The 16,292-nt window shown below is 32.3% G+C and overlaps 1 protein-coding gene across 1 annotated transcript in view; it reads right to left on the reverse strand.

Annotated features, from left to right (window-relative positions):
- Positions 1–11,386: 11,386 nt before the first annotated feature.
- ds (dachsous cadherin-related 1) overlaps positions 11,387–16,292 on the reverse strand; it is a 423,698-nt gene continuing 418,792 nt past the window's right edge. The window contains exon 12 of the mRNA XM_075297546.1: positions 11,387–15,861. Coding sequence (XP_075153661.1) covers positions 12,368–15,861 — 3,494 coding nt within the window. The 3' untranslated portion in view covers positions 11,387–12,367. The remainder of the gene's footprint in view (positions 15,862–16,292) is intronic.

Here is a 16,292-nt window from a genome sequence, read left to right on the forward strand (position 1 = left end):
AACAAAATAAAAAAAATCTTAAACCAGTAACATGACTTTGGAAAATTTGTTTAATCTGTAGGAGAGAATCGTTTAGGAGAAGGGAATACAATGTGGTATTGATCTATGTAAAAATTATGGTGAACTTATCTTAAAAAAAAATTCTAATTTTAAACCAGAGGTTTGAAATATAGGATTAACCAAACGAGAATTTTAATTTTAATTAAAAGAAATACTGTAGGGTGGTGATATGTGGAATATCAGTGTTGAAATTTATTAGAGGTGGTGGGGAATTTTTAAAAAGTCGACTTTTCAATAAAAACAGTGTAGAATTAACATTTTTGAAAAGTGACTTTCGATGTTGAAAAATTTGACATTTTAATCAAATGTAAGCATTTCACATCCCGTTCATCTTAAAATTTAAATTCAATTGTTTCGTTAAAAGTCCATTAGTCGAGTTTTTTCACTATTAAAAATCGATTTTAAAGGGTGATACAGTCAAAATTTGGTCAAGGAAAAACGCGTGTAAATCGGTGAAATCGTTTATTTAAAAAATCAAATTAAATTTCTTTTTCAAGTTCAATTAGTATAAAATTCAGGAAAACTATTTAGTTAGGTTTTCACTTTTCCAAATACGAATTGCCGGGCCTCACGCTTGACACATGCCGTCAGATTTTGTACAGCCACCTTGTCCACCTTCTTCGCCGCAGAAAGCCAGTTTGCCTTGAACTGCTGCTCGTCCTTAGCAGTTTTTTGGTCTTCTTTAGGTTCCGCTTGACAATAACCTAGTATTTCTCAATTGGGCGGAGCTCTGGCGTGTTGGGAGGGTTTTTGTCCTTGGGAACCACCTGCACGTTGTTGGCGGCGTACCACTCCGTGGCCTTTTTACCGTAATGGCAAGATGCCAAATCCGGCCAAAACAGTACGGAACAACCGTGTTTCTTCAGGAAAGGCAGCAGACGTTTATTCAAACACTCTTTCACGTAAATTTCTTGGTTGACAGTCCCGGAAGCTATGAAAATGCTGCTTTTCAAGCCACAGGTACAGATGGCTTGACAAACCAGATATTTCTTTGCGAACTTTGACAGTTTTATGTACTTGAAAATATCTGCTACCTTTCCCCTTCCTTTTGCCGTATAAAACTCCTGTCCCGGAAGCTGCTTGTAGTCGGCTTTGACGTAGGTTTCGTCGTCCATTACCACGCAGTCAAACTTCGTCAGCATCGTCGTGTACAGCCTCCGGGATCGCGCTTTGGCCGTCGTATTTTGTTTATCATCGCGATTTGGAGTCACTACCTTCTTGTAAGTCGATAGTTCGGCTCGTTTTTTGGCTCGATGCACGGTTGTAGACGATACACCCAGCTTATGTGCGGCATCTCGGAGAGAGAGGTTAGGGTTTCGCTTGAAACTACTGGCAACTCTCTTTGTCGTCTCAGCGGCTTCCGGTTTTCTATTTCCCCCCGATCCAGACTTCCTGGCTGTCGACAAACGTTCCCCAAACACTTTAATTACATTTGTAACGGTAGCGATTTTGCCAGCTTTGCGTGCGAGTAGCTCGGATTTTCGCGATGCGAGAGCAAAATTTTAATACGCTGCTCTTCTTGCTTGGACGGCATTTTTAAAAACTGAAGAGTGAATTCCAAAATCAAAATAGGAGCAACATTTTACACACACACACACTTTCAAAATGGGGGGTGTTCAGGTTTTTTAAATGCAAAATTGAAAGAAATACGTCAAGTTTATATTGACCAAATTTTGACAGTATTACCCTTTATCCAGTATAAGAGTTCGATTAGTCGATTGACACGATTCGTACAATTTGAAGATTACAAGAATCCATTAGCCCATTTTCGGTTTTTGTATTCCTAACACCCCACGTTTTTAGAATTATATTATGAATCATAATGAGAACCGAAAAGTCAGCTTGTCAACATGTCCAAAATTTGGAAAAGCTTAATTTCGAATTTTTCAAAATTTGGGAAGGCCTAATTTCGAATTTTTCAAAATTTGGAAAATCGACTTTTTTTACTTTTAATTTTTTTTTTAAACCTTTTTAGTTAAAAGTTGATTAGTCCAAATTGACCAACATCTGATGGTGAGCCGATTTCAAAAAAAATATTAAAAGTCGATTGTGGTCACTGGTAAAACCTGATTATTCCTACATCAAAATTCGATCAATCGATTTGGGAAAGCCTAATTTCGAATTTTTCAAAATTTGGAAAATCGACTTTTTTTATTTTAACATTTTTTTTTTTAACTTTTTAGTTAAAAGTTGATTAGTCCAAATTGACCAACATTTGATGTTGAGCCGATTTTAAAAACTTTTAAAAGTCGATTTGTACACTGGTAAAACCTGATTAGTCCTACATCAAAGTTCGATCAATCGATTCGACACGATTAGTCAAGCCGATTTTTGAATCTTTTATTCCTAACACTTTGTTCTCGTTAAGATACAAATCGGTCGACGGAGGCACCTCCAACGAGTTAGTTATTGAAAAATAAATCGAAACTGCACTCTCAAAAAAGTCGCTTCTGTAACATATACCCCAAACATATTTTGCTTCAAGCATATATATTTTCAGGATTGGTCCAAACAAAATATTGTTTGTAACATATTGTCGAAACATATTACGTTTTACCTTAGGGCATACACTGGTAGAAAAAAATTTAATGAAATTTTCTTTGTGTGGATATATTTTTAAGGCGCCAATTGGTTATATTTTACTTGCAGCTTACTCTCTAGGTCTCTCTTTCTAAACACATGTTATAAGCATACATTTCTATGTTTATTTCTAAATTAATATATGTTTGCATCTAAGCATATATTCAAACATTTTATGTCCCAAACATAATATGTTCTAGCATATTTACATATATGTCCCAAACATGTTATGCTAGTTTATGAACATTGTATGCTTGCACTTAAAAATATTGTGTTATTTTGAGTTCCAAACATATAATTTGTACACCCAAATATATGAAAAACAGTCTTTTTCGTCCGATTTGCGAACATTTTAAAAATTTGGATAAATACGATATACTCTTCGACTTTCCGATCGAACACTCAATTTTTTAAAAATTTGGAAACAGTCCAGTTTTGGGAGTTTTTAAATCTTTTCACAATTTTAAAAGTTTTCAAAAATGTCGGGGTTTCAATCGCATCGTGGAGATGTTTTCCACCAATAAAATCGATTTTCCAATTTTTGATTTGATGACAAAAAAAAAATTTTTAAATGTGGATTTGTGAACTTTTTAAAAAATTTGATAAATAGGCCCATCGACTTTCCGACTTTCCGATATTTTGATTGTTCGATTTTCGCAAAATTTGCTAAATCTTAATTTTTGAGTTTGTGATGTTCTTAAAAATTTGTTAAAGTCGGTTTTTCGAGTTTTCAACTTTTTAAAATAATTTAATGATTACAAAATTCGATTAGTCGATTGTCGAATTTAGTATTCCTAACACTTCCTTTCTCGTTGCGATAAATATTGGGCGACAGAGGCACTCCATTCGAGTTAGTTATTGAATAATCACTTTTTCAATATAGTTGTTCTCTGTTTAAGGATTACATAAAGAAACCGAAAATTCGATTTGTGAACTTTTTAAAAATTCGGATAAATATACTCTTAGACTTTCCGATATACTCTTCGACTTTAATGTGGAAAAAATGCAGTTGTAATATTTTTGGTTTTTCCAGTTTTCAACTTTTTCAAAGAAAAACAAAATCGGGATATCGGCCGTTTAAAAAATTGGCAAAATCTATTTTTGTTTACATTGCGATGTGTGGAGCTTCCGACTTTTTATAAGATTTTTTTTTGACTTTCTTCAATATTGCCAAAAGTCTATTTTTGAACACTTTAAAAATTTGAATAAATAGATTCTTCGACTTTTTAAGAGTTTGATTTTTTTAAAAATTTGGAAAAAAATCATTTATTCATTTTCGGAATTTTTTATTTTTTACAATTTTGTAAAAGTAGGCTTTTCGATTTTATAGCTTTTTCAAACTATTTAATGATTACAAAATGTCGTTTGCCGAATTTAGTATTCCTCACACTTCCCTTCTCGCTACCAAAAAAAAAAAAAAAAAAATGGGCGACCAAGGGACTTTCAACAATATTCAGTCTTATCGACTTAGTTATTGGAGAATCACTTTTTCAATATAGTTGTTCCCTGTTTTAGGGTTACATAAGGAAACCGAAAATTCAAACTTTGGATAAATGCACTCTTCAACTTTGCGATATAACAGGTTGGCTGATAAGTCCCCGGTCTGACACATAGATGACGTCACTAGTATTAAATGCATATTATTTTTATATAGTACCAACCTTCAAATGATTCGTGTCAAAATTTGACGTCTGTAAGTCAATTAGTTTGTGAGATAGAGCGTCTTTTGTGAAGCAACTTTTGTTATTGTGAAAAAAAAAATGGAAAAAAAGGAATTTCGTGTTTTGATAAAATACTGTTTTCTGAAGGGAAAAAATACGGTGGCAGCAAAAACTTGGCTTGATAATGAGTTTCCGGACTCTGCCCCAGGGAAATCAACAATAATTGATTGGTATGCCAAATTCAAGCGTGGTGAGCACGGAGGACGGTGAACGCAGTGGTCGCCCGAAAGAGGTGGTTACCGACGAAAACATCAAAAAAATACACAAAATTATTTTGAATGACCGTAAAATGAAGTTGATCGAGATAGCAGAGGCCTTAAAGATATCAAAGGAACGTGTTGGTCATATCATTCATTAATATTTGGATATGCGGAAGCTCTGTGCAAAATAGGTGCCGCGCGAGCTCACATTTGACCAAAAACAACAACGTGTTGATGATTCTGAGCGGTGTTTGCAGCTGTTAACTCGTAATACACCCGAGTTTTTCCGTCGATATGTGACAATGGATGAAACATGGCTCCATCACTACACTCCTGAGTCCAATCGACAGTCGGCTGAGTGGATGGCGACCGGCGAACCGTCTTCGAAGTGTGGAAAGACTCAAAAGTCCGCTGGCAAAGTAATGGCCTCTGTTTTTTGGGATGCGCATGGAATAATTTTTAATCTTGAGAAGGGAAAAAACCATCAACAGTGACTATTGTATGGCGTTATTGGAGCGTTTGAAGGTCGAAATCGCGGCAAAACGGCCCCATATGAAGAAGAGAAAAGTGTTGTTCCACCAAGACAACGCACCGTGCCACAAGTCATTGAGAACGATGGCAAAAATTCATGAAGTGGGCTTTGAATTGCTTCCCCACCCAATGTATTCTTCAGATCTGGCCCCCAGCGACTTTTTCTTGTTTTTTTTTTAGACCTCAAAAGGATGCTCGCACGGAAAAAATTTGGCTGCAATGAAGAGGTGATCACCGAAAATGAGGCCTATTTTGAGGTAAAACCGAAGGAGTTCTACGAAAATGGTATCAAAAAATTGGAAGGTGGTTATAATCGTTGTATCGCTCTTGAAGGGAGACCGGGTACTTATTAGTCAACCAGTTACTCTTGGACTTTTCGATATTTTTTTTCAAAATTTGAGAAAAGTCCAGTAGTGAATTTTTTTCCAAATTCAGTTTTTCGAGTTTTCAACTTTTTCAAAAAAGAAAAAAAATGGGGGTTTCGACCTTTAAAAAATTGGAAAAGTCAATTTTTTTGTGTTTGCGACGTGTAAACGGATCTGTACATGTGTATTCTGTTTAAACTAATTTTTATAACAAATGAATATGTCTACATATACTCTCAGAGTTACCGGAAAGGAGAAATATTTATATCATATTCTCCTGTTTAATCCATTGTCAACATTTCGGATATTCCTTTAAAAGTCGATTAGTTAATTTTGACTAACATCAAAAGTCTATTAATAAATTTAGCCCTAAATATCAAAAGTCAATTAACAAAATTTGAAGATTTTTTGATTTTTTTCTAGAAAAATATTTATATGTTAAAAAGACGATTTTCGGCTAGATTACATAGCTTTCTGACCACCTTATGATCCTAAACTCCAGACTAACAACAATCCTTAAATTTTCACTTTCATACTTACCTTCAATTTAAATTAATTAATTTCCGTTCCTTCCCTCTTAATAAAAAGAAATTTTGTTTTAATTTTTTATGATTTCATTTAGAATAATAAACAATTTGTTTTATTTGTCGTTGCAAATTAATTTCAGTTTACTTTTACAGGCATACATAAAAAAACTTTACACAAACTATATATAACTACAATTATAATATACAATACATATAAAAAACTACACAATAAAATTACAAAGCATATGGAATTAATTAATTTACAACAATACTAAAACACTTTTACAAAAAGTGTCTAAAGAACTCTAAAATATTTATACAATTGGGAAAGGTAGCAAATATTCATAATTTAAAAAAAATATATATATATATCTCTTAATTATTATCAAAAAAAAAATATACACAGTTAATAGTTCTTTCCTGTTTTAGTATAAAATTAAATTAAAATAACATACAATTTAAATAAAATTTAAACTTATAATAAAATTGAAAAATTTTCTAATAACAATTAATATAATACAATGCTTAGGTAATAAAACAAAAACTTCTCTACTCTCTACGATTATTTAGCTTTACATTATTTTAAAGGCAAGAATAATAATGGAGATGACAATTTAAATATATTTGTACAAATTATTTACGTTTAAGAGTTTTTCTCGTTTTTAAGTTTATTTCTTATTTTTAAAAATCAATTTAAGCGAATATGGAAGATTTTGTTTTATGATCCTGTCTTTGTTTTTGTCAGTATGTGGCATATTTGTTTTATGTAAGGCTAACTTAAGACTTAGGTTTTTCAAAATAAATATAATTCTTATAATAATACATTTTATTCTTATAAATAAATTATTATTGTTTTGCTGTCTTTTAAATGCTTACAGAGAATGGCTGTTGTTTTTTCTTGAGTAAAATTAAAATTTGTGTGTGTTTTTTGTTTGCTCGTAAACCTATAATTTCATTTTTCAATTGTGCTGTTTTCTTATTTCCATAGATTTTTTTTTTATTTTCTTTAAGAGTCTTTATTGGCTTTTTAGTCTTTTTTGTGTTGTAACAAATTGTTTTATATACAAAAAATATACTAAAATAAAATAAAGTTTTTTTTTAACTAAATGATCGTTAATATTGGCAAGTTATAATTACGATTCTAGTTTTTCTTTCTCTTTGTGTGGTTAAATGTGTTGTGGGGTTATATGGAAAATAGACTTCTTATGTTAAGAGGTATCTAGACTTTGTTTTTTTCAACAAATAGTTTTAATCGAAACGGTCTTTGTTAAATTTAAATTGTACCAATTTTAATTTCACTATGAAATTTTAAATATATATTTTTTTGTTTTATATACTGTTATTAAGGAATTCGTCGTGATGAAATTGCCTACATTTTAAATTCTTTGCCTTGTGCAAACTGGAATTTCTAAAGAAATGACAGACTTTGTAATGTAAGGTGGAAAGGTTTTCTGTTAATCTTCATTAATATTTAATTGATACTAACTTTAACAATAAAAATTAGTACAATGAGCTTTATTCCACGTTTAGCTTCTCTAGAATTTTATTAAATTTCTTTTAGGAATTGTGATGAAAATTCAGCTTGAATTTTTCACTGGAATCGTGTAAAGAAAAACATGTTTTCTGATTCCAACACGAAATTAATTGATCCAATTAATGTTTTAATTGAAATTTGTTGAATCGCCAAAATTATTGTATCAATCACAAAATTAATTAGAAATAAAAAATTTACTTATTAAAAGATTATTTGATTTCAATAAAATTTTTAATTGGTTTAATTAAAAATTTAATTGATTTCGGTCTAAACATTTAAATATATTTTTAATTGAGGTTATCAATTATTTACTATATTATTATTTATTTATTTATAAACATTTTTCCTTTAGATAATATAATTTTCCTGTAATTTTACAAGACTTCTTATGAATTTCCCAGATATTATTATAGTTGGATGTTGCATTAGATTTGAGTCATATCAATGTAAGCGAAAAACATTTTCAATTATTTTTTTAATTGGAAATTGTTTTATTTAATTAAAATGTTAATTGGGTTTATTAATATTTTAATCATAAATGTAAAAATTTTGCAATCATTTGCTTATTTGACTTTTTTTGTTGCTCATTTTAATAAAAATTTAATTGTATCAGTTAATTTTGTAATTGATTACGTTTTCAACTTCATTTAACTTTTTAATTGGAAACATTTTGGTGATATTTTTATTGTGTATTTCATAAAAATTTTTTTCTTATATTTAATTTTAACATTATACATAATTTTATATTCAAAGCATTAAAGCATTCAATTGGTCCTAGTAATTTCCCTGATTGATTTTTATAATTGTAATTGAATCAATTAAATTTTTTTGAATATATTTTTTAAATTGAATTATAATTTTAATTGAAAACATATATAATTATATAATATTATTTTCTGTTTATGAGAGAACCATACTAAAATTGCCTTTAAATTTATATATTCCCTCTAAAGCGGATGAGTCTAACTAAAGACATTAATTTTATGAAAAAAATGGATTTGTTTTTATTGATCAAATATTTGTATAATTATTAAAATTTTAGTTGAGTTAAAAAAAAAAAAAACAAATATTGATTCAACTACGCAAACAAAAACAAAAAAAATGAACAAAATATCACCAAAATATTTCCAATTAAAAACATGATTGCAGTTGAAAATGTAATTTATAAATTAACTGAAACAAGTAACTATTTAAACAAATTAAAAATTAAAGTCAATTAAGATAATGAAGAAAATATAATTATAATTTTAAATAAAATATTACTTCACAATTAATATTTTATTTAAATAACAAAATATTTATAATTAAGAGAACAACAATAAATGATATTCGGAAATAAATAAGATTCACTTAATTTTGACTCAAACCTAAAGGAAAATCCAACTATAATTATAATCGGAAAATTATTAAAATTATAAGAAAATTATTTCACCTACACACAAAAAAAAAAAATTTCTAAATCAATTACGAAATTAATTGATCCAATTATTTTTTTAATTGAAACGTCTTCAATCACAGAAATGATAGTATCAATTAAAAAATTAATTGACAGTCAAATAAAAATTAATTGATCCAATTAAACAATTAATTGATACTATTAATTTGTGTGATTGCTTTTTATTTCAATTAAAAAATTTGTGGATTCAATTAAATTTTTAATTGAATATTTTTGAAAACTCAATTAACATTTTAATTGGAAAAAATTTCGTGAAATTTTTTTCTGTGTACAGGAAAAATTATTATGAATAAATAAACAATAGTATAATAAAAAAAATTTGGTTTTCGACCAAAACCAATTAAATGCTTAATCGAACCAATTAATTGCCGGAAGAAATCAATTAATTTTTTTAATCAAAAATATTTATTTCCAATTAGTTATATGGCGGATACTATTCATTTCCCTGATTGAATCATGAATTTCAATTAAACGACTAATGTTATTTTTTTTCGTAATTGAATGTTTTAATTAAAATAGATATAATTAAAAAATTGAAGAAATTTTAAATAAAAAAATTGTTCGTGATTGAAAACAAAAAATATTTCTGTCTATGGAGCAATAAATATAAATTTGAAATACTTATATTTTTTTGTTATTTCACTTCTCAAACATAAAATTTAAGAAGAGAAAACAATTAATTTTTTAATCAAGAATATTTTTTATTTCTTATAATTAGTTATATGACGGATATTATCATTTCCCTAATTGAATCATGAATATAAATTAAAAGACTAATTGTGTTATTTAATTTCGTAATTGAATTGAAATAAAAAAATTGTGGATTTTTTTAACAGTAATAACCTACGGGATATTGGTGCAAATTACCACTGACGGACCAATCACAGGACTGGTACCGGTGATCCAGTTTGTCGCAGTTTTTAAATAGTCATAATTTAATGATTTCCATACACGTTTGATATAAAAATCTTATTGGATCTACACATTTAGTGAAGTAGAATTACCAGAATAACCTATTGTTCAACATTTTTCAAAAGTTTTTCATTTTTCACAAATTTCTTAGAGTTTTTTCAGAGACTGGTTCATGAGGACCTGTCTATAGAGTGCTACTACTAAAATGTTCCTGGACGTGTCCTGAGGAACGCGTCCAAGACGTGTCCTAAAGTGTAAAATTACCCCGTCAATGACAAACCCATGTTAAAGTGACCGGTCCCTTCCATACGTCTTGACCAGAACTAGGACTGGTCCATGCACACCAGGGACTAGTCCTGTACCGGTTCTGTGGTTGATCCATTTCCCGTAGGGTAATTAAGAAATTTTTAATAAAAAATTCTTTTGTGGTGTACAACAAAAAATATGTCTTTCTGTGTAGCAATAAATATAAGCAGTTTAGTTTTGAAATTCTTATATTTTTTGTTTTTCAATTCTCAAACATAAAATTTGAGATTTTAAAATATAGATTTTTGTTTTTCAAAAACTTTGCAGCACAGGCAATTTTTTAAAATTTTTTCAATTCTTTTCAATATTTTTTTAGGAAATTTAATTCAATATTTCCTACAAAAATGATGCTGTTTTTTTGCTATTACAAATATCCATTACCAATTTTTCTCCTGGGTGAATCACTGTGCACAGAAAAAATATTTTTTGGTATCAATCACGAATGATCCAATTTTTTTTTTAAATTAAAATTGTTTAAATCACGGATATAATAATATCAATACCTAGTCAAATTAAAAATTCCATTATTTTTATGATTGTGTTTTATTAAAAAAAAAAAAAAAACTAATCAACTAAATTTTTGTTTTTCAAAAACTTTGCAACGCAGGCAATTTTTAAAATTTCAATTCAATTATTTTCAATATTTTTTGGGAAATTTAATACAATATTTCCTACAAAAATGATGCTGTGTCTTGCTATTAAAAATATCCATTACCAATTTTTCTCCTGGGTGAATCACTGTGCACTGAAAAAAATATGTTTTGGTATCAATCACGAATGATCCAAAATTTTTTAAATTTTAATTTTTTCAATCATGGATATAATAATATAAATACCTAGTCAAATTGAAAATTCCATTATTTTTATGATTGTGTTTTATTAAAAAAAAAAAACTAATCAACTAAATTTTTGTTTTTCAAAAACTTTGCAGCACAGGCAATTTTTTAAAGTTTTTCAATTCTTTTCAATATTTTTTGGGAAATTTAATACAATATTTCCTACCAAAATGATGCTGTTTTTTGCTATTAAAAATATCCATTACCAATTTTTCTCCTGGGTGAATCACTGTGCACAGAAAAAAATATTTTTTGGTATCAATCACGAATGATCCAAAATTTTTTAAATTAAAATTTTTTCAATCATGGATATAATAATATCAATACCCAGTCAAATTGAAAATTCCATTATTTTTATGATTGTGTTTTATTTAAAAAAAAAAAATTAACCAATCAACTAAATTTTTCTTTGAATGTTTTTTTTTTTTTTTTGTTTCAAAATGTAATTGAAGAAATGTTGGTGTTATTTTTATTTTTTTTCTGCGTGAGTGTATTAAAAAGTTTAATCTTCAGATTTAAAATTTCTGGCGTGCTGTTATTAAGAATAAAATTTTTATTATTAAATTCCCCTATGAAATGTTCGTAACGAATCTTTCAAAATCATACTTCAAAAGGAATTAATTTAAATCTTATCGAAACTGAAAATTTTATTTATTTAATGAATACTTTATTCTCTACCTCCAAAGTCTAGATTACTTACCTCTTAGCATATGAAGCCCTAAGGAATGTGTTATATACGTATAAATGGAAATGTAAAATGGTTACGAGTATGGGTTTGTGTATTGAGTATTTAATGGTAGGATAATCGATAACCGATTACATTGCGTATAGCCTTCTAACTTAAAGCAATGGCATAATATTTTCTTTATTATTTTGTTTCGCTAAATTAATTAATCTTAGGTGAAGTATTTACAATTTGTTTTGCAATGAGTTTTAAAATAATTTACATAATGGGTTTTAAGTGTTTACCACAGCCAAGAATGGTTATTAAAAAATATAAGGGTCTTTAACACTTAGGAATGAGGGGGGAATAAAAATGTAAGAAACAATAAATTTGATTTTTTCTATAAAATTAATTTTATAAAAAATTAATCTTTAAATATGAAAGACCCCTTGGCTTTAAAACCATTCTTAAGTGTTTTTTTTTGTTTGTTTTCAACATGTATTATAATGGCTTAGAAAGTTATGTTTGTGTGTGTGTGTGAATGCATGTATGTTTCAGTGGGTATGTATGTCTCAATGTGTGTATGGCTTATTTCCTAAAACTTAGTAATACTAAATCACGTTGTTGTTGTTGTTTTTCGTCCCTCTTTACTCTTTCTATATTAACATCATCGCTTTACATTCGTATTTGTTCTACCATATTTTTCGTTCGTTGCGTTGCTTGTGGTTGATGTCTTGGCATATTCACCATATGATGACCCCCTAATGGTGAAATGGAAGGCGATCTTGTCGCCAATGGTGATAGTGAAGGTGAAAATGATGGTGACATTGCTGATGAAGTGGAAAAACCTCCAGCTGTTTCATGATTAATGGGTGACCTGGGTAAAATGTACTGGGGAGTTGAACCTAAATGGGTAGTAGCGGTTCCAGTCATATGATGACCACTATTGGGTGGCATACGCATATTAACACCTGAACCTGATAGAACCTGTAAATTGATAGCTCTTGGTGCTACATTTGTTAGCATTGGAGGTGGAATACGTGTCTTCACCACACTGGCTATGGAATGAGCTAAACTTTGTTTACTTTTGTTGCTTGAGGAACCTCCACTTTGTCCGCTATTCACCGAGACATTATCATCTTTGAGGCGGGCTATTTCGGAGAAGACATGAGCCAACGGTTGATATTGAGGACCCCAGTCTAGAAGGTAATCCCAATTGTAGCTGCCCTTTAGTTCCTCCTCACTATGGACAATGGAACTTAATGATCCCGTCATGGAGGGCCCTACATTGGCTCCATTCACTCCTGGATGATTACTATAGCCCATAACGGCTGTAGCCATATTGGCAGCCGCCGCCGCGGCAGCTTCATCGTTACTACTGGCTCTATCCGAGGCAGCTCCATTAACGTCATTTAATTTGGCATAAATAAGATTTGTTATATCAGTCTCTGCATTGGGGTCTTCGGCATACATGTGTAGAGAGTCCACCATGGGCAAGGGATGATGTATGTGGGCTTCCTTATTGGAACCAGCCATACTGGTGGTGGAGGCGCCTCCATTTGTATCATTATCACGATCCACTATACCCAAACGGGCCAAATACTCTTGGGTATTTTGCACTGAAATATCCGAAAGACGTCCATCCTCACCGGCTGCCCCGGCTCTGAGATTACCTTCATTTATCATTCGTATCTCTTCATCTTCACCATCATCTTCGGCAGATCCACGACCACTTGAACCTGATTGCTCGGATCCTGATAACTCTGAGGTTGTTGCTGCCCCAGAGTTAGAACTCCCCGCATGATTGCCATAAGGAGGTATTTCATCATATTTGGGAGGAGCAAATTGGGCCGAAGCCATGGCTCCTGAAGTACTGGGATTATTGTTGCCGCCACTCAGATTATTGAGACCAGATGCTCTAATGGGTATGGTATCAAAAGCACTAGGGTCCACATAGCTGTTGGAATTTCCCACTGGTTCGGTATTCAAATGAGGTTTGACGACATTTCTTGGTTTGCGGCTTCTCATGCGAATGAAAAGAAAGATTCCTGCAGCAGCACATACGACCAGCATAAGGGCAATAATGAGACCCAAAATCCAATCGGCTAATCCACCACTGTTGCTACCTCCTGAGCCTATGCCACCACTGCTTGCCAAATTAGTTCCAGGATCTGCTAAGGGGTCGAGGGAAATTTCCACCACCGTCATATTGGTTAGCGAGCCCTGGCGCCCCGAACTTGCCGATATGACCAAACTTATGTCACGACCGTCATCGAAATTATCATCGAGTTTCTTTTTCAGCACCACAGCTCCTGTGGTACGATTCACTTTGAAATAAGCATGCTGGGAACTAAGCTGGTAAACAACACGCCCATCGGGACCCTTATCACGGTCCGTTGCCGATACTTGACCCACAATATAACCCAAGGGCAGATAACCACTAGACGGAGAGGGCATGACAAAGCGATAGGTACGTTCCGTAAATTGTGGAGCATATTCATCGCGTGAATCTATCTGTATGCGAACTTTGACCTTTGAAGATTTTCCACCAGAATCCATGGCTCTTAATAGGAAATCGAAACGATTCCTTTGTTCGAAATCGAATACCGAATTAGTCGAAATGATACCGGTATTACTATCCACACGGAAGAGTTTCCAGGCTATATCATCAGAGCCCACTGCTTGATGTTCTATGGTATAGTTGAGTAGGCCATATTCTCCACGATCGAGATCAGTGGCATGGGCTTTGAAAACACTTGTGCCCACTGGTTCATTCTCAGCCACGAATTCAATGAACTCCGATACTGGAAACACGGGACTGTTATCATTCTCATCTTTCAACGACAAACGGAAAGATTTCAAAGAGCACAGGGGTTGGGATGCACTATCACAGGCTCGTATAATTAGCTCATAACACATAGATCCGGTATCATAGTCCAATTTATTGTTGACAAACAGAACTCCAGAGACCAAGTCTATGGTAAACATACCCTCATCATTGCCAGACATAATTTCGTAGACCACTTCGGAGTTGGGAGTATTGTCGGCATCCATATCCAAAGCCTGCAATTGGGCTATGGAATAGCGGAGAGGAGCCAACTCACTAACCTCCGCCTCATATCGCGAAGTGTTGGCAAATCGAGGGGCATTGTCATTCCAATCATCCACCGATACGAAAACATTTATGGCCGAGGTAGAATTCTCTGCTGCCTGTGAGGCTAATTGTTGGGGCGAGGCCGAGGGATCACTAATCACCAATCTAAGTTTGTACAAATCCATTTGCTCCCGATCCAAAGGTTTAACCAGAATTATGGCTTGCGATTGGAAGACCTTAAATCGACCTTCTTCGTTGCCCGACACAATGGTGAACATGAGATTGCTGTCACTAAAATCCGTATTAGCATCCAAAATGTCTTGACTGAGTTTTAAGACCACCGATCCCAAGGGAGCATTTTCATTGATATGGGTCCTATAGTGACTTTGCAAAAACTGAGCTCTTGCCGAATTATGGCCCTGTACCTGAACCCTTAGTGTAGTGGAAGACTGCATGGAAGGGGAGCCTTTATCTTTGGCCACTACCGTAACAAAGAGATCCTCATTTAATCCCTCCGCATTGGGACCTGCCAGACGACTAACATTCACATACACCGCTCCCGTTTGTTCATTCACCGTGAAACCCTTAACCTCTGGATCTATGGAGAACACCACCTTGGAATTATCATTCTCCTCGGAATCCAGGTCGGTGGCATTAACACGCAACAGCTCTATGTCCGAGGTCAATGCAGCACTAGATGTCAATTGTAAATCGGGCAACATGGCAAAGTAAGCAGGCTGCTCAAATATCGGAGCATTATCATTTTCATCTCCCACACGTACTGTCAGAGTACAACGTGCCTCATGGGCAGCATCCGAAGCTATGATCTCCAATTGATATTCCTGCTGTTGCTCATAATCCAAATGACGTTTGAGTACTACCTTACCGCTGTAACGATCAATGGCAAATATGGATTTAATGTCGTCCTTCACCGACAAATCGTCGCTGTTGTGCTCATGGTGATGATGATGATGGTGTTGATCTGGCATATCCATGCCAAAGCGATAGGTTAAAGCTGGATATGTATCCACATCATTCGCCGAGATGGTGGTAATAACTGAACCTAATTCAGTGCCTATTAAGAGAAACCAAAAGAAAAACAGACAAAGAATAAACAGAGAGAACATTGGAATAAATGGAGTAACATGGTCTTCAGTCTTCTTATAGTCTATGGCTCTAGGGATTAATTAAAAACTTAGGAATTTTTATACTCCCGGCAGACACTCAAGAAAGAAGTTGAAGAAATTTAATAACTTGTCAAACCAAAGTAGAAGGCCTCAAGAGCTTTAAGTTTTTCTTTGGCTTTTAACTTGAATGACACTAGCAAATCAAAATTCTTAACTCAACCATCAAGAAGTGGCATGAAAAAAAAAAACTGTGAGTCTGCTAGAATAGCTCTACAGCTAGCCAGAAGAGGAATATGAGGGGAAAAAATAAGCTTGCATTTGATTAGTACTACACTGAGAGAAAATTACAATGTGACAAGCAATATATTTAAAAACAAGC

The sequence above is a fragment of the Haematobia irritans genome, chromosome 2, assembly GCF_050003625.1.
Source record: "Haematobia irritans isolate KBUSLIRL chromosome 2, ASM5000362v1, whole genome shotgun sequence".
NCBI classification, from domain to species: domain Eukaryota; kingdom Metazoa; phylum Arthropoda; class Insecta; order Diptera; family Muscidae; genus Haematobia; species Haematobia irritans.